We start from the raw sequence: 18,630 nt of genomic DNA, 5'->3' as shown, positions 1-18,630 counted from the left end.
TTTCGCAATTTTCAGTCACTATTCACTGTCTGGTGCACACGAAACGGTTAATCTTTAGTCGTTATCAGTTTTATATTATTCACATTTAAAGTGAATTGTGTCGTAAACTCAAGAGGACAAGCTGCATCACCTTGTACCCACCCACCTGTGCTTCCGTTTGTTTCTACCTGTGTCACTGATCGGGTGTACGTACGTTGCTGTGACAGAGAGGCTGACAGTCAACACGACATATTAATATTTCAGGACTTTCGGCTGTCTCTCCTCCACTCTCAAATCCGTTCCGTGTGTTTCGCACCTCTTTTCTGCTGTTGTTTAATTAGGCGACTGATGCAGGATTGAGTTGCAGTGACACAAGCCGTGATAACTTAGCCGAAATCCAGGAATCACAGAGAGTCTTCATTACAGAACAAGTACAGTCAGTTGTGTAAGTTTTTACGACGATATCGTAATTAATGTAAATGAAGTCTCAGCCGACAGTGACCATGCTTTTGTTAAATTAACAATCCGCCGTAGCGACATATGGATATTTCTCAGTAAAAATGCACCACAGCGGAAGTTTATTGTTGCTCATGCTTAGCATCATTTTAGGTAAGAGGGGTTTTTTCCTTGTCTTGTCTTCTCTTTTCCGTTTCCTTTTTTATGATTCCTTTTTTTCCTTAGCACTTGTACAATTTAAAATGCCTCTGAATCTTTAAGGTGAACTTATGTTTTGTCATTTGTCAGGGTGAAGATAATATTTAAATAAACATTTGGGGTTATTTTTACATTACAGTTGGCATTTTACCCATATTACATATAATTTAAATAGTAAAAGTAATGTATAATTTCAACAAGCTCTGCTAATAATTTATGGATTACCTGGTGTCCATTTGTATAATCCAGTATTTTGATAAATGCATGAACACTAAGGTAGTGTGACCATGTTTGCCTCTTCTTCCAAGGGAGTGCATGTGGTGACTCCAGAAAACCCTCATTACCCAAGACCATCATCAGACAGAGTGAGACGAGCTCCAGGAGTGAGGATGAATTTGAGAGGAATTTGAAAGTCCTGATAGAGAACATCAGATCCTTGTCAAGAGAAGAAAATAGCATGAGCAAAATGACATCAGCATCCCATGAAAGAATCGCAATTGACAGCACTAACCTAGACACTTACTCCTCAATATTCAACAGTTTATTCACTATATACCAGCCGATGCTGATTGACAGTTTCATTGAAACTCTTCCTAAGACTTTAATTTGTGTTTTGGCAGACAGACAGCACTGTGGATGGCAAGCAGATTTAACTAGTACCGTTTCATCTTCATTGAGTGAACAGATACTTTCTGTGATCTCCTCTGTTAAATCTCAAGCCTGCATGTCAACATCTAATCTGCGAATGGCAGACTCCTCCATTTCTCAGTTAAACTCTGTTCAGGAGATGTTGACAAATGTTTTGTCCTCAGACCTCCCGATTTATCTGCTGTCGGAGAACTTTTTATCCCTATGGAATAGTTTCATGGACATGACAATTCCAACTTTGATGTCCTTTGTGTCTGAATTCATGTTGAATGCGCTTCAAACTCCAGTGGATTTTCTAAAACTCGGATTACAGTTTGGCATAGAGATCCCTACCATAGACCAGAGTGAGAAGTGTCAACAAGGTATGTCATAGGTTCAGTTTGGTTCTTCAATACTGTTTTTTTTTTCTTCATATGTTGGAATACATTTTTCAGTGCAATAAGTGATTCTCCAACTCTCCTTCTTTCTTTTATACGCAGGTGACCTCAAACAGCTCATCATGTGGTATGTCACAGGAAGCAGAAATATCAGTGTGCCGGCTCTTTTTCATTTCATGTCTCTGGAAGCCCATATTCCTGTTACACATTTGAATAAGAATATTACTTTACAATATAATGATGTATCATTGATCTTACTTTAAAATAAGAAATAATTTCTCACTTAATTCTGTCTTGTTTTCTATATTCAGGGGCATGAGTCATAATGTGACTTGGTCTTTTGGACAATCACTTCTGGATATGTTTTTGGCTCCTGAATCACCTCCTTGCAGTTTCCCAGGTCCAGAATGCCAAGCCACAAGCAGCATCCAGTTCAGTCGTACTGGCACACCCTCAGTGGACATCCCCACATCCAGGCTCACCTGCGACCAACAAAACTTGAACCAACTCAATGAAACCCTTTGTGCAGAAATTTTAGCAGCAACGTCTCAGGAATCTTACATACTTTGCCAGATGTGTCAAGCGCTCCGCACACTCTCTCAAACCGAAGTGACAAAGGTCTGGAGGAGCACGTGTCACATGATCCAAAACGTCGTCTTACCTCTCGTGGAACCCTGCAGCGATCCTGCCACTGCACAGTCAAGACGTATTGCGAGGTCCCCCCTTAGCCTCAGCGAACTCCTCTGCGACTACCAGAACTGGACTGCCAGTGGTTCCGTGGACCCGGCTCTGGTCACAATGTGCAGTGAAAATGATCGTCCGGCATTTATCCTTGGTGTGTGTAACAATGCTGAAGCTATGCAATTGCTGGTCAGAAATCCCATTAATGCCTGGGTGTGGGAATTCTGCGCAAACACGTCAGACACATACATAGTGAACCTGTATTGTTCATATAACACGTGGACCACTGAAACCATCGACCCATCAATAGTGACGTTCTGCTGGTATAATGACATGGACAGATTTGAGGGGCTATTGTGTGACAGTACGGTCTTCTTTATGGTTGTGTACTCCAGTGAAGAAAACAACTGGCTTAAGCCCAATTGCTCTGAACCTCCTCCACAAATCGACATCAACACCATGGTGGCTCAGTCTTGCAAATACTCAGAATGGAAGAACTTAAGAGCAGTCACCCCTGAACAGATATCTCTATGTATCCAAAATGACGAGAGTCGATTCATTAATGAGGTGTGTGTTAACCACACGTTCGTCACTGTACTTGTGCTTTACAGCGGGAATACCTGGGTAGCACAATATTGCACTTACTCTATCAGCAATCCCCCCACGAGCCCACCACCGGTAAGAACTGAAGTCTGGTGTAACTACAACAAATGGACTAACATGTCTGTGGATCCGACTGTGGTTGCTCTGTGCTGGCAGTACGACCAGATAGGCTTTCGTCAGAACGTCTGCTGCAACTTGACCTTGTATGAGAAGTTGTCTCTTCATCTCGACAACCAATGGGTGATTAGAGAGTGCTCTAATAATGACACCACGAAAGTGTTGGCGCAGGTTTGTGTCTATTCAGATTGGAGCCAGCCTATTATTGTAGACATGAGCGACCTTGCTCTCTGTGCCGATCTTGATGCTGAGAACTTCACTCGGAATGTATGTGCCAATGTTACAGTTCTCCAGAATTTGCTGGCCAATTTAGACAACACCTGGTTATTGGAGCAATGCTCAAACCTGACTGCGTCTGGCCCAGGCGGTGGGGCTGGGAACGGGGGGAGCCTGATGGGTTTCCGCCCGGCTGAGCAGTGTCAGTACTCCAGTTGGGCTTTGGTCCTCCCGGAGGCTTCTCTCCTCGCTCTTTGCTGGGACTATGACCAGGCCAACTTTATCTCCTTTGTCTGTGCTGACTCTTTCATGCTCGCCCACATCACTCAGGAGGCCTCCAGCCTCTGGGTCGGCACACTCTGTGCCACGTACACAGATCCCCATATCGAGAGTCCAAATGGGAGCGCAACTGCTCCTCCATGTCTACCTAGGGAGTTAGCTAAGAGGCTAAACTGGACCTGCAGCGCAGACTTCAGCGTTGTCTGCCAACCAGGTGGCAGTCAAGTCCAGGGCCTTTGGATGCTGTTGCGCTGTGGGATAGAGATTCTCCAACCTCGCTTGGAGAATCTCATGACTACAAAGGTGACATCAGTGGTCGAGCAGGCCACCAGCCTGTGGATTGTCCTGCTGTTGGCTCTAGAAGAAAGCCAGATGACCTCTCTGAGGGTGACCGAGAATATTCGGCTTAGTGTGCTGGAGTCAATTATCGTCTACATGGACAATGAGGCCAACTTTGACAATAAGCGTGTGCTTTTGCAATGCTTTGAGGTTGGTATTATTATTCTATGGCAGAACAGGGGATGTTATTCATATCATTGTTTTCATTAGACCAGTGTTTCCAAAAAAAGACACCGTGAACTAGTTCTGGAAGTTCTTCTAGTTCTAAATATTAATTAAGTATATCCCTTATCGAGTATCGAGAACCACTATTTTGTAATTGACCCATGATCTAGCTCATCAACATGAGGTATAAGGTGTTAGCTGTGACACCGGATAATTTAAATCTCTTCCTTAGCGTGTAATATTAACTCTGTCATTTGATTTGTCTCTACATTGATACTATACCTAATTTATGTTGTTGTTTTAATCAATGTTGAGATGTCATTGCCCGTTTCATTTTACATGACAATATGGTTCAGATACCGTATTTCCAGTTGAAACTATGCATGTGTGTGTTTCAGAAAGTTCTGACCAGTCTGATGCAAACAGGAAGAGTTGTTCCCACTAACTTTTTTCTGATCAAGGTTGGATGGAAGTCTTTGTTTGCATGTTTTTAATTAACTTAGTTAAAGGTTTTGGTGCAAAATTAATGTGTTACTTTGTCCATACACAATTTTTGGTTTTGTTTGCTGAAATCATTGTTAGAGTAACAGCTTGAATAACAGTTCTCATTATTGGTTTACAGGAGTATTTTCGAATTCCTCTTTCTCATCTGAGATCAGTGCTCAGTGCAGCGGACATCAGAATTGTAAGGGAGGTTCTGCTGTACTATAATAGGAACCATGCCACTTTGCAGGTAAACCATCCCCACTACTGCATCATTGAATATCATTGATATAATATCATCATAGTTACATGCATTGATATCATTTAGAGTCTTTCCTGTTTTGAAGCTAACAGATGATTACCTGCACACTATGGTGTCCGTGCTTTTCCAAATACACCTGCCTAGGGATATTAGCCTGTTCCCTGACATGGGCCTTTTGTTGGCTCTGGCTACACCTTCAGACATCATGTCAATGCCACCGCTACAAAACAACATCAATGCGTGAGTGCCACCCCTACGTACTTGTTTTAAGAGCTTTAAAAGGGTTGTCTGTTGATCACACCATTCAATTCCTGGTATTTTATTTTTTATTTATTATATTTTATTATGATTATTGGCTGTTTGAATTCCAAACTTTATAAAAAGTGGGATATTGATATTATAATTATAATTACATTAATTATAATGTAAATGTAATTATGTTAATACAATTAATAATTTTTTTGTATTTCTTACTTCTAGAATATCAGTGTTAATTTCATATTATTTATATACTATTATAGTATTTAACATTTTGAATTAGCTTTTATTTTATATTTTCAGCTTTCATTTTAATTTTAGTAAAAATGTTTGTTTTTTTGTAGCTTTTTTTTTTACTTTAGCTTTGTCAGTTAGTTGGCAAGGCAACATTTCTTGTTTTTGAAGTACAAGTTTTTCATCTAATATTTAGATTTTATTTCACTTCAGTTGATGATAATGATTTTAATAGTTTTAGTTAACATTAACTGCAAGATATTTAGGGTTTTTTACACATCATTCAAATTATTTAAAACATCGCCTCTCTCCTACTTTTCTCCAGGTTAAGCATCATTAACTTCAGCATCAAAAACCTTTCCCTGGAGCAGCAGCAAGCATTTGGTCGATGGTTCAGTCGGTCCATGAGCTTGCCCAACATGACAGCCGGTAGCTTATCCTTCATCAGAAACACTGGTAACCTGATCGCCTATCTGCCCTTCCAGAGCTTCCAGTACCTCTCACCTGCTCAGGTAACAGCCCAAACACCTTGCAAAGATACCTGAACCCATCTGGCTCCGGTTAACCCTCAGACATGGGTAAAATGCCAATGCTTGCCACTGGTTCATTTTAACAGACATGCCCTCGTAGTCTGTTTTCAATAAATAAACACAGAGATGCATAAATTAAGAATGGCTGTGTACTGGACACTGAATAAGACTGGGGGGCTAACATTTCCATATATTCATTGCTTTCCATATAAAAAGGACATAATAGATTTAATATGAAATATAAGTCATTATAGTTTAAAACGACCATTTAAGATCATATTTAAAATAATCATATGACTAAAATACATAAATGTCTTATGAACATAAATTATGACTTATGGCATACTCTTGTGTTTTATTTTCTTAGCTGCTGGATGGTTTGGATGTCTTAAAGAGTAACACCTTGGGTCTCCTCAAGCAGCAGTTCATCGCTCAGAGTCTCACTGGAGCCTTCAATAATCTCACAGCAGACCAGTTCAGGAGGTTAGCTGAATATGACATTGTTTTACTCCATTCAAATCAAAACAATATGATTTCTTGTATTTTTCATATTTGGGTCATGGAAATGCAAAAAAAGACATTAAGTATTACAGCACAACCATTTTTGTTAACTCTCAAACCCCTCCAGGTTAGGTAATCTGTCCTGTTTGGCTCACCCCAGCGAGCTGATGGCATATGCAGGAACAGAAGCCTTTTCAGTGATCCAGGACAACATTAGAACATGTGCTATCCAGGGATTTAGTGTTCCTAGTAATATGGTTAGTGAACATGGTCCAGATCAGTGACCTCTTTAGTTACCCCCTTCTTTAAAAACGATACCGAAAATACGAAATAGCCTCTGGTGTTTTTGGTTACTTTTCTTTTTGTGTCCAGATATCCAGCTTGGTCTTGAAAGCATCTGAGCTGCAGTCTCCCTCCAGTCTCTCTCCTCAGAGAGTCTCTCAGCTTGCCCCTTTTCTACCCCTGCTGGGATCCAGCGTCCTGCAGCAGCTCACCTCAGCCCAGCTCATGCCTGCCCTCAGCACCCTCGCCTCTGTGCCTTTCACCCCAGCACAGGTACACCACTTACAGTATTAATCCTAAAACCGTATTCTGGACAAATGTGGGCAAAATAGTTTTGATTTATTAGAATTGTGACTGAGAAACTATCACAAAATCTTGATTTTTCTTCCACATATTTTCATTTTGGTTGCGCAGTGTGAGAAATATTCAACAATATCACACAGTTTCATTTGAATCTTTCATGTTGCACTGGCAAAAGTCAGAATATCATTCTTATAATTTCATCTATCCCATGTAATTTTGCATGAGCCAACTTGGCTGTAACTCTTTTATTTGCTTATCTAATGCAATTTTTACTTGCATTTTGCATTAGTCGTGTTAATTTTGGACACTGAGTATACCCTAGTGGATGTTGAAATTAAGTAGAGGTCAAAGGTTACAAAGTGGGTTTAAACTCGAGGCTTTGCAACAGATGGAAGACTGCAGTCAGAGGAGCCATGGTATCTGATATAGGTAAAGGACTGTGTCACTGCTCAACTGCTTTAATTATTTCTGCATGACCAAACGTGAATTCTGCATGTCCATCTCAAAGTGCACCCAAAACATAAGGAAGGCAGAGGATGAGAGCACAATGGAAAGACAGAAAGCTTCAGATGTCCATTGGGAGTCTTTACTATAGGTTGAAAGGGAGAATGTTTTTGTATAAGTCAATATATGTGTTGTAATTAAATAAAAGTAACTACAAATTAACTTTAATTAGGCTTTATTTGTTCTTCATCTTGTTGTTTCATTGCTTTATAATGCAGTGCCTTATTCACTCCCAATTAATCACTGTATTGTTTATTTTTTCAAAAAGGCTGGTGTTATCGTCGACAAGATCTCAGCCAATTTGAGTGTAAGTATATCTTTGCAGTGAGGTTGAGAAAAGCTGTTTGCTCTGGTATTTTGTTGAGAAGAGAGCCAATTTTCTAGCCCCTGTGAACATACATGTGTGTGACTGCATTTGAGATGTCAGCACTTTTCCTTAGCCAGCTGGCCCACTACCCAGCATAATCAACTCTGGGGTGTTTCAAGGACAATTGCATTGGCCTCACACACACTTACACTGACGCATCAGTTACACTGACCCATCAGTTACTCTGTATAATTTACTTTGCATGTTTGAAAGTGCATGTAACTATTTACTCATATGATCCATGTGATTTGGCAGTTCCTCAAGGTATTGGATTACACCAGGCACAAGGAAGTTATGAAGCAGCCTTTTGTATTTAGTGTCTAAGGTTTAAGGGAACATTGTGATGTGGGTCAGATAGGGTGTCACTAGTGAGTGTCTTTCACATGCGTGGCGTCGTCGCTGAGACACCTAAGGACGCATCTGTTTTTGAAATATAGACTGTGTATGGCACATGTTAATTCATTAAACATAAAGCTAGTTGCATTGGTTTTGTAAGGGATTTTCAAAACTTTTTGATGACAACGACCCCCAAATGGTGATGATCTTTTTCCGAGGGACCCCATTCCTAAAATATAAAGGCTGCTATATATACACATTGCCATTTTAAAGTTGTTTGGGTTTGTTTTTGTTTTTTTTAGGTTTTTGAAAAGAGTGTCTTATGCTTCCTAGGACTGCATTTATTTGATAAAAAATACAGTAAAAAATATTGAATATCGTGAAATAATATTACAATTTTTAAATAACTGTTCCCTCTTTGATTTTTTTAAAAAAAATGTATTGTTATTAATGGCAAAGCTGATTTTCTACATCATTACTATAATTCTTCAGAGTCACATGATCCTTCAGAAATCATTCTAATATGCTAATTTGCTGCTCAAGAAACATTGCATATTTTTATGCGCTTTTGCTGCTTAATACTTTTGTGAAACTGACACATTTTTTCAGGATTTTTTGATGAATAGAACGTTGAAAACAATGGTGTTTATTTGAATTATTAGAGTTTTTGTGTAAAAGTGTAAAAGTCTTTACTGTCACTTTTGATCAATTTAATATATGTATATGTGTGTTAAAGGGATAGTTCACCCAAAAATAAAAATGAAACAGTTGCCATCGACTTCCATAGTATTTTTTTTTTTACTATTATGAAAGTTAATGGGGTCCATCAACTTTTTGATTACAGACATTCTTCAAAATATCTTCTGTTTTGTTCAGCAAGTTTTGAACAACTTGAGGGTGAGTAAGTGAGGACAAATTTTTTGGGTGAATTATTCTTTTAACTGCTAATTAGGTATTTTAAAAAATTGTCCCCAATTGATAACAATTTTTTAATTGATAAGGTAAATATATATATATATATATATGTGTATATATATATATATATATATATATAACGTATTTATACTGTTTGAGAAAAATATTACGTGTGATAATAAAAAGATGTTTTTTAAATAAATGGCTGTTATATTGCACAGTATTAAAACATCTGGAAAATCTGTCATTTTTATTAAGATGACAGTGTATCAATTTCTTTAAAAAAAAACAGTGCTGTCGATACAGTAAAATAATTGCAATTAATCTCACGATTTCTTAGTAGTCTCTAGAAAGCAGAGTGAAAAAGTGTCATATTTGGTGAATGTGAATGTAAAATAATAATAATTATGCATAGCTTATTGCATTAATATGTAACTTTAACAGCTCTTAAAAAAATTACAAAAAAAATTGTAAAAAATTTGCAGTCTCCTGTGATTCACCGAATCCCAGTTTGTTATGTTAAATTCTCAACAACACTAAATATTGTGTAGAAATATTAAACGTGTGATATTTTGTGCTCCCTCTCAGCTGGCTCTGCCTGGCTCTGGCCATTTGTCTATGCTGGGGTCTCTTGTGAGTGGAGTAAAGGTGGAGACTCTATGGACTTTACAGTCTGATATTCTGCTGGAAGCTTTACCTGGCATGAGCCTTCAGACACCTGGGCTCACCCCCCCTCAGGCCAACGCTATCATCTGCAAACTCTGGGTAAGGAACAGATATTTCCTTTAGGCTTCGGAACACAGACATCTCAGCTCAAACATGCCTATACTAGAGCGTTCAGTTAAGGGAAACAAGAATGTCTATCGTATCGATTACGTCTATCGTAGTAATACAAATGCTGTAAATTGTTCTGCCCCCATCTTTCAGGGTTCTAGGTCTGTGTCCCAGTGGATGGATAAAGTCAAACCTTTGCTCTCAAGCACTCCACTCTTCATTGTGATTCCCCAAGTACCTCTACTGCTGGTCAGAGACACTGCTGTTAACACTCGCCTCTGGAACACACAGCAGGTATGTTGTAGTCTAGTCATACACACATTTATCAACTACAATTATAGAACTTGCAATTTTTTTTAGTAAATGTTATGTTATTTTAATAGATTTCATATTTGTGCTTAATTTTAAGTTAAAGATGCATTTTATTAAGTTTGACAGTGTCGCATTGGCTGTGGCAGAGGTGACAGTGGTGATATCATTATAATATTTGCCTACTACTTTTTTACATCTGTGAATTGTGATTTGTCTTTTCTTCCTTGTGGACATTTTTTTAATGCTTTTGAAATAACTTCTCTTATGCTCACCAAGGCTCCATTTATTTGATAAAAATACTGTGAAAACAGTAATACTGTGAAACATTTTTACAATTTAAAATGACTTTTTTCTATTTTAATAAATTTCAAAATGTAATGTATTCTTTTTGATGGCAAAGATCACATGATCCTTTAGAAATCATTCTAATTTGCTGGAACCTTTCTTCTTATTATTATTATTATTAATGTTGAAAACAGTTGTGCTGCTCAACATATACTGTATATTTTGTGGAAATCATGATAAATATTTTTTCAGGATTTGTCTTGATGAAATGGAAGGACAACGTAATGTTCTTGTGCTCAGCCGACAGATAACAAGACCGACTGCTCTAATGCAGCATTTCATTAGCACAGTTCCAAAACCTAAAACATAACCTTATTTAAAACATTATTCATTTGCTACCTTTCAAGTATTGGTTAATATTTCCCTCTGAAACTACAAATCTGGTTCAGATCTGAACAGCAAAATATATTTTTTCAGATATATTTGTTCTGATTCAAGTTGTTTGAGCATAACAAGTGTGCTTTTCATCATTATACTCCATTACCACAGATATCAGTACAATACTACAGTGTCTGATTACTGGTTTAATAATTAATAATGGAGCATAGGCTTCTTTGTTGTGTCTGGATTAGCACACTAGACACAGTATCTTCTGTTGTTCACTATCTGAAAATAAGATGGAAACCAACCTGAGTTGCTCTAGCACTGTCAGTCCCTTTTTCCAGGACATTAAGCATGAAAGTGTTTGTCATCCCCTTTCCTGTTAAAGATAAGCTTACAGAGCCAGGAAGTCACTGATTTCACGGTTAATGTATGTATAAATATTGAACAGGTCACATTAATTGTGTCCCCTGACCTATTAGTAAATTCCTTGAGTAATTTTCCTACCATCAGAACGATTCAAGCTTACAGTACCACCTAAATATGAAGCATTCAAAACATTTGCAATGATATTAAAATCTTTAACCCATGATTGTTTTTTTTTTTTAATTCAATAGGCTAAAGTTCTCTTTAAAGAGGCAATCTTCGCCCACCCAAGTCTCTCCCAACACGAATATATGTAAGTTTGGCCTTGATGTATTTGTGTGTTCATTTTGTGATTATAAACAAGGTCTACAACATGAATCATGGCACTCCTCAGTGAAGTACTGGGTGATTGTTTAAGTTTAGGGTTAAGAAATCATGTTTCTTTCTCTCTCTGACATGAAAGGTCTCTGGGGACAGTGGCTACGGGAGTGAATTGCATAGATCTTAGAAGACTGTTCCAAAACCTGGCATCTCTATCTCCTCTACGTGACATTCTGAAGTTTCTGAGAGAGCAGCCTGTGCCACTCCACCCCTCATTGGTATGCTAGTAAACCCACATTCAAATAGAAGACCTAAATGTTACAGATTACCAGTTTAGGTTTGTTTTTTATTTGATCAAGTCAAGTCCTCACTAAGGTCAATCTTATTTCATTGTTAATTTAATGTAGGCCTGCCTGTACATTGAGTAGAGATGTCTTGAACCCTAAATATTGGATCTAGCATTGCGGTGTAAATGAAGGAAAACACTCCTTCTCTTTACAGAAGTTTCTTTTTAATTTTTGTACTACAGATAAAGTGTGTAATTGAGGAACTGTATGAGTTTGACTTCTTCTCAGAGTTACTTGGAGATTTGGGCTCTCAGATCGCACTGTCACTTCCGTGAGTCAAGATTCAAACTCAGTTCAAATGGATTTACACTGTACATGTACATATAATCATGTCTTCACATGTTAAATTTAATGTCGTTATCTAAAGGCTGAGCACTATTAAGAAATTTCCACCAGATAAGATGGATTCCCTGAGGAAAATGATAGTACAGGAGCCACATTTCTTCCTACTGCTTTCCAGCACCAAACAAGCTGTCCTGGTGGACAAGATGGTTCAACGACTGGTAAAGACTCTTATTTTACGGTCAACAGGTCATGTATATATTCTGTTTAGGACCTTCCCAGTTAATGATTCTGACGGGGTTAACCCTTTTTCTTTTGTTTTCTCATCAGAATATGTACACTGGCCTGTACACTGAAGAGGAGTTTCGTTCGCTAGGTGTCATGGCTACGTTTGTGGCAGATGAAATGTTTTTGAATTTGGATAGGAGCTTCTTTGTAGATGGTCTGGAGTTCCTACAAGGTTTCTGCTACAACGCCAATAAAAGAAACCTGGTGGCAGACATGCTAATGGAACCGAGGACATTTGGGTAGGGACAGTTAAAACCTAAACCATTGGAACTTAAAATGACATCAAAACCAGAAATATTTTATGCTTCATAACAATGAACTGTAACTGTTTATTTCCCCCCCCCACAAAGCCATGTACAAAACTGGACATCAGAGACACTGGACCAAGTGGACCGTTTCTTGTTTTTTCTTCCGAAGGAGATTATTCAACTCATCCCCTTAGTAAGTGACCAGAGATTTCTTTGTGTCTAAAGACACATACTGTACTTCATGACCAGCTGACCAAGTATGTTCGATCATTGTCTGTCTGTGTTTTGACCTGTCTACTTGATGTGTCTTCAGGGTTTGATGAGCTTGGAGCGCATTGAGAAACTGTTCCTGAGTCAGCAGAAGTGGGAGAGAGGAGAGCTTGGTTCTCTGTGTCAGAAACCCTCCGAGCTGTTTGACAAGCAGCAGTTTGTACTTCAGTTCTTCCTCGGCTTCCTCAGAGTGGGACGCGCCACTTGTAAGTGCAATCTTCTGCCTTGATATAATTTGTAGGGATATAATACTGCCGTATGCCATTTCATCTCACACGTTTGACTACTTAGCCCAGTTAATTTTCATCTCTTCCTCTTTGTCTCTTAGTTTCGGGGCTGATCCCCACTTGTGAGAGCCTGCATGTGACACAACCTGCTGCCTGGACTATTGATAGCCTTAGAAACATGCCACTAGCCGCATTTCGGAGGTGCTTGGAGCTCATTGGCCAGGATCCCTTTTTCAGTGCATTCCAGCTGTCAGTGCTCCTTACAAAGACCAAGGAGGTGCCTAATTTTCAGCTCGAATGTTTCTAAATTAGTCTCTCACTATTTTTTTATATTTTTTAGTTGAGAGACATTTGATGATTCACATCATTAGACATATAGCCTCGTTTTGAATTTCTACTTTCCACTAATATGTTGGTGGTATTCAGTTAATGTTTGCATAACTGCAATGTAATATAAGTATTTTTTTTTTTTGTAGGTATATGGGATGCCTTCCTCTTTTAACTCTTCTATAATCTCTCAGTTGGGTCGCATTGCCACTCAATTCTTACTTGACGAATTGGCCTCTCTTAGACTTTATGAAATTCAGTCAATTTCAGCTATGGGGGCTCTCAACACGTGGACCAGCAGACAGGTAAAATGTTGATGAAAACATTGCAAGTGAGCTGGGATGGCTGATACAGTTGCCATTTGTTAGACACAACATACCACTGATTAATATAAATTTACTTATTGACTTTGAGAATCATGTTGTTATACAGAACTAGTGTACATCTATTAATGTACACTATACCATTCAAATTCTTAGGGTGGGTACGATTTTTTTTGTATGTTTTTGAAAGAAATTTGCTTATGCTCACCAAGGCTGCATTTTTTAAATAACAAAAACAGTGGTAAAAGAGTAATACAATTAGATATTATCACCATTTAAAATAGCAATTTCTATTTAAATATATTTTTTGAAAATGTATTTATTCCTCTGATGGCAAAGCTGAATCAGCTTTCAGCATCATTACTGAAGTCTTCAGTGTCACATGATCTTTCAGAAATGATTCCAGTATGTTGGTCTGGTGCAAAAAATATTGATATTGATATTTTTATATTTATTCAATAGTGATCAATATTGAAAAGAGTTCTAATGCTTAGTGTTTTTGTGGTAAACTGATGTTATTTTAGAAATAAAAAGTTCAAAAGAACAGCATTTATTTCGATTTTTTTTTTTCAATTTCTCTTTTGATCAATTTAATGTGTATAAAAGTATTAAATTCTTTAAAAAATTCTTACTGTTACTGACACCAAACTATTGTAGTATACATGATTGAACTCTGTTTTGCAATTGCAGTTGAAAACATTATTCTCCACGGTGCTGAACTCGACCAGAAAGACTCCTAGCCAGTTAGACTCCAGCACTTTTGTGGCTTTGGGGCACATTGTGTGTGGGATAGATGCACCAGTCATGCGCAGTTTGAATCCTGTCGAGTTCAGGTTGAATTACCTAACTTATTCTAATATGTTTTTTATTTGGTTCATATAATTACATTTTTTACTCTTGTGCGAGAATGTGAAATGTGTGTTTTTCTCTTTCCAGTAAGGCAGTTTTGTGGCTGGGTCGTTTGCGCTTGTCCTGTTCTGAGGAGCAGCTGCAGGCATTGGTAGGACTGCTCAGTCATAGCTTGACATTTGGACCGGTCAGCTCCTGGGGATCAGAGGTCTTTATTGAGATAGGAGCGATTGCAGGTACAGCTCAGAGCTTGTAATCAGAAAGTTGGAGGTTTGATTCCCACAGATTGAGCGAGGCACTATACCCAAGGTTGTTCCAGGGACAAGCTTGGGAACAGCTTTGGATAAATGTGTCTGTCTATTGATAGATTAACAGATACAGTTAATATAAGTGAATTAGCATCAATAGAATAAAGAATATTGTGCCTTATTTGCTCTTTTCTTTTATTCATAGTTGCTGTTTTTTGTCTATACATGGGGATTTTTTTGTGCACTTTTCCCCTTTCTGTAGCGGGGCTGCCTGATATAGCCATGTCTGCTTTGGTGAGGGAACAAATTGAAGGAATCACGCCACTTGCCATCTCTCTCATCCCAGCGGGCAAATTTGCAGTTAGTATCCCTTTTCTCTTGCTTCACCCTAAAGCGTGTGATGCATGCAGGTGACTATTTGCTGTTCATAGCTGCGAGGGGGCGTCTGAAGTAATGAAAAAGGCCAATGACGTAATGCAAAGTATCCCAGGCTATGCTTGCTACATTTACGTATTTGCCGGGCATAAAAAAAACCTCGTTACTACAACTATGAAACTTAAAGCTAACAACTTTAAGATGGCAGAGCAATAAATATTATAACTACATGAAACAAAAAGGAAACCAACATAATCAAACAAATTTGACTCTATATCCATGATATAAAAACGTTTAAGACCACTAGATATAAATTCGACTTAATACGTTACATACACAATTTCAGCGGATTTACCATGCATTTTATAAACTGCTGTTAAAGCTACAATATCTATTTTATTTTATTTTTTTTTTCCGCTAGGGGCCGCTAACCTCTTACAATAACAAAGGTGTAGGTTGATGATGCAGTTATAAGCGGAATGATAGGACTTGGTGTCATGCTGATGGATGTTTATGGATGAGTAAAAAACATGTTTTTTAATAAGAGACAGATATTCTATGTGTGTGTGTATATATATATATATATATATATATATTAGACAGATATGCTAATAAGAGACATGGGTAAGTTTATTAGACGAATGAAACTTGTGAGGTAATGCAGTGCTGTTTCAGTTGGTCTAATGTTACACTATCATACTAAACAGCATTTGAGTGTGTTGAAAGTTATAATGTTATTCTATGCCTTAGTTTGTTGTTGGCTGTATGACAGCTGTATGTAGTAGTAAGCTATATCAACATAAGAATAACATACCATATTATAATATTTCATCATGGTGAGCTATATAACATTGATTTGTTTAATGTACATTTGCTCACCTGTCTAATAAAGTACATGCAAGAGTGGCGTCCCTGTCAAGTTGTGACTCGTGATGCTCTTTCAAGTCCAAGTGAGTCGTGGACGTGGATCTCTCGGCATCACGAAAACGCCACGCTGATATTAATCCTCGTTTTAGTTTTCCTTTTGCCTTAAAGTCTGCTTGCCATGATCCATAATGTTTGAACGAAACAACAACAGTGTGCCACTAGACATTACGCATTACGCAGTTGTCCACGTCTTTCGCCATGTTTACTATGGCAGTACAAGTGGAAACCAGGGATAACGCGGATATTACGTCATTGACAGGTGACAAATGAACAGGGATGGACACTTTTTAAAATTTTGAACTATATATATATATATATATATATATATATATATATATATATATACATATATGAACTATATATAATACAGCCTGACTCTATATATATATATATATATATATGAACTATATAGAATACAGCCTGAACTGCAGCCGGTGACAAACAATAATAATACGGTGAACTAATCAACTTACTACGACCAATTATCTAGCCCTAAACATGGGAAAATGTTTCATCATAGCTTTAACCGCATTTTTCGTGGCACAGGAAGTTCTGCGTAATGTAGGTTATGTGTCAAATGTTTCAATCAAAATGTGACTGTGAAACAGACTATCCTTGTCATGATTCTGCCATCATGTCCGTGGTTTCTCCTAGTATGGTGGCAGGATCATGACAGACCCATGTTTTGTGTGCAAGCGCATGGCCAGCTGTTTTGGCCATGTGCTTGTGTTGTCTCGTTTCTTTACTCCGCCCGTCTCGTCTCGTCATTATTGTCTAGTCAGTCTCACCTGTCCTTGTCATTAGTGTTCCCTATTTAATCCCCTTGTGTTTGCTGTCCTGTGTCGGTTCATTGCCATGTTGCCAAATGTTAATCCATGCCAAGTTTGTGAGTACCTGTCAAGAGTATTTGTCCTGTTAATCTTTTGCTCGTGTCAGTCGTTTATCTAGTAGTATTTTGTCAGTACCTTGTCTAGTCAGTCACCATAGTCCTTGTCAGTCTTGTTTTGCCCCCTCGTGGGCTTTGTTTTCCCCTTTTTGTCTACAATAAACTATCTGAGAGTGCATTCTGTCTGCGCCTGTGTTCATCCGCCACCCATACCTTAACAATCCTTAACTAAAATGTTGCTATAGTAACCTAATATTAATTCTAGAAAGCCAATGCATTTGACAATTCTAAATATTAATAATATCACCTACCACATTCATCTTGACTAAGGGGGCCGGATAGTCTGGTTGAGGGGGCAAATACTCTAATGATGTCCACTTTTTTAAGATTAAAAATATTTTGAAGTCATTTTTAGAGTTGTTCTTACCTGGCGTTTCTACTTTCTCTCTTCACAGGTAGTGTTTAACCATGCACAGATTCGTATGTTCACCTATGATCAGGCCATTGCTGTAACTGACGCCCAGCGCTCCGCTCTATCTCCAGTTCAGGAGACGGCCCTGTACATGGTGCTCAACCCCTGGGAGGACAAACCTGTTGATTTCAGAGGTATTTTCACTCCTGTTTTGAAAGAAGGAAAAGTCATTTTATAATATACAGTTTCAAAGTTGAATGGTTGATATTTGGATATTTTGAGAATAGTCACTCTCAAATGTTAAATGTCTCATAGTATTTGTGTATCTTTTCAGGCAGGTCACTGGGAGTTGCTGTGAAGTCCTGTGCTTTTCTCTACCTCTCCAGCATCCTGATAATGCTTCTGCTGCTTTCTCCTGCTGATCCTCTGGGATGAGTTAGGTCTGTCGCTGTTCAGTTGAACTTTCCTTCCGAAATATGTGCAATATGATGTAACAGTTACACTCTATTTAAAGGTGTCTTTGTTGCACTGTAATCATGTACTAATTGGTTATGTAATATAAACATTATGTAATATTTCAGTACTGCTTAATATTAAGTAACTACATGTACTTACTATAGGTTTAGGATTTGGTTTGGTTTAGGGTAAGTTGCATGTAATTAAGCATAATTTATAGTTATTATTACTATAGTAACTGCATGTAACGTGTAACAATGACACTGTGAAATAAAGTGTTACTGATGTAACTTTAATACTGTAAATGTGTATTCAGCACTTCTAAAATGCTGAATTTAATTTTAAATGGGTTACATGAAACTATAAGAAGAATAACTCGTGGAAATACTACTTTCAGCACTTTATTATAGTTTGTCAGTCATGATAATGTGATTTCTGTTTGATTGTTTTTGAATAATTGCTTTCTTGGAGATTTGTGTATCATTCTAGATCTGTATTTAGTTTGACTTGTCTAGTTTTTATTAATATTATTTATTAACTTATTATTTATTAACTTTTTAACTGCTTTAGCAGACTTATGATGAAATACAATGAAATGCTGGAAAAATAGTCAGAATGTGTTGTGTTAAAGTAAAACAACATTGATTGTGAAGTTTTCTTGTTCTTTGATTTATAAACTCACTTATACATTTA

General features: G+C 37.8%; 1 protein-coding gene across 1 annotated transcript; it reads left to right on the top strand.

Annotated features, from left to right (window-relative positions):
* The first annotated feature begins 162 nt into the window (after window positions 1-162).
* Window positions 163-18,630, top strand: strc1 (stereocilin 1). The gene is made up of 28 exons (XM_039666879.2): window positions 163-588; window positions 942-1,643; window positions 1,761-1,785; window positions 1,970-4,043; window positions 4,457-4,519; window positions 4,681-4,791; window positions 4,889-5,043; window positions 5,621-5,807; window positions 6,193-6,308; window positions 6,454-6,583; window positions 6,699-6,881; window positions 7,684-7,722; window positions 9,622-9,798; window positions 9,961-10,101; window positions 11,403-11,464; window positions 11,615-11,750; window positions 12,002-12,090; window positions 12,187-12,322; window positions 12,432-12,628; window positions 12,740-12,830; window positions 12,951-13,113; window positions 13,236-13,411; window positions 13,611-13,766; window positions 14,475-14,617; window positions 14,721-14,869; window positions 15,144-15,241; window positions 17,525-17,675; window positions 17,816-18,630. Exons 1-28 carry the CDS (start codon window positions 540-542, stop codon window positions 17,914-17,916), a joined length of 6,000 nt encoding a protein of 1,999 aa, XP_039522813.2. The 5' UTR covers window positions 163-539; the 3' UTR covers window positions 17,917-18,630.

Source organism: Pimephales promelas, chromosome 1 (genome assembly GCF_988280905.1).
Source record: "Pimephales promelas chromosome 1, fPimPro1.hap1.1, whole genome shotgun sequence".
In the NCBI taxonomy this organism is placed as follows: Eukaryota; Metazoa; Chordata; class Actinopteri; order Cypriniformes; family Leuciscidae; genus Pimephales; species Pimephales promelas.
The sequence above is the reverse complement of the archived record's forward strand: the minus strand, read 5'-3'. Positions and strand labels throughout refer to the sequence as shown.

Coding starts and splice junctions, on each gene's coding strand:
- strc1 (XM_039666879.2), top strand. CDS start 540: ATGCACCACAGCGGAAGTTTATTGTTGCTCATGCTTAGCATCATTTTA. Junction 5,044..5,620: donor CTACAAAACAACATCAATGC/GTGAGTGCCACC, acceptor ACTTTTCTCCAG/GTTAAGCATCATTAACTTCA. Junction 5,808..6,192: donor AGTACCTCTCACCTGCTCAG/GTAACAGCCCAA, acceptor TTATTTTCTTAG/CTGCTGGATGGTTTGGATGT.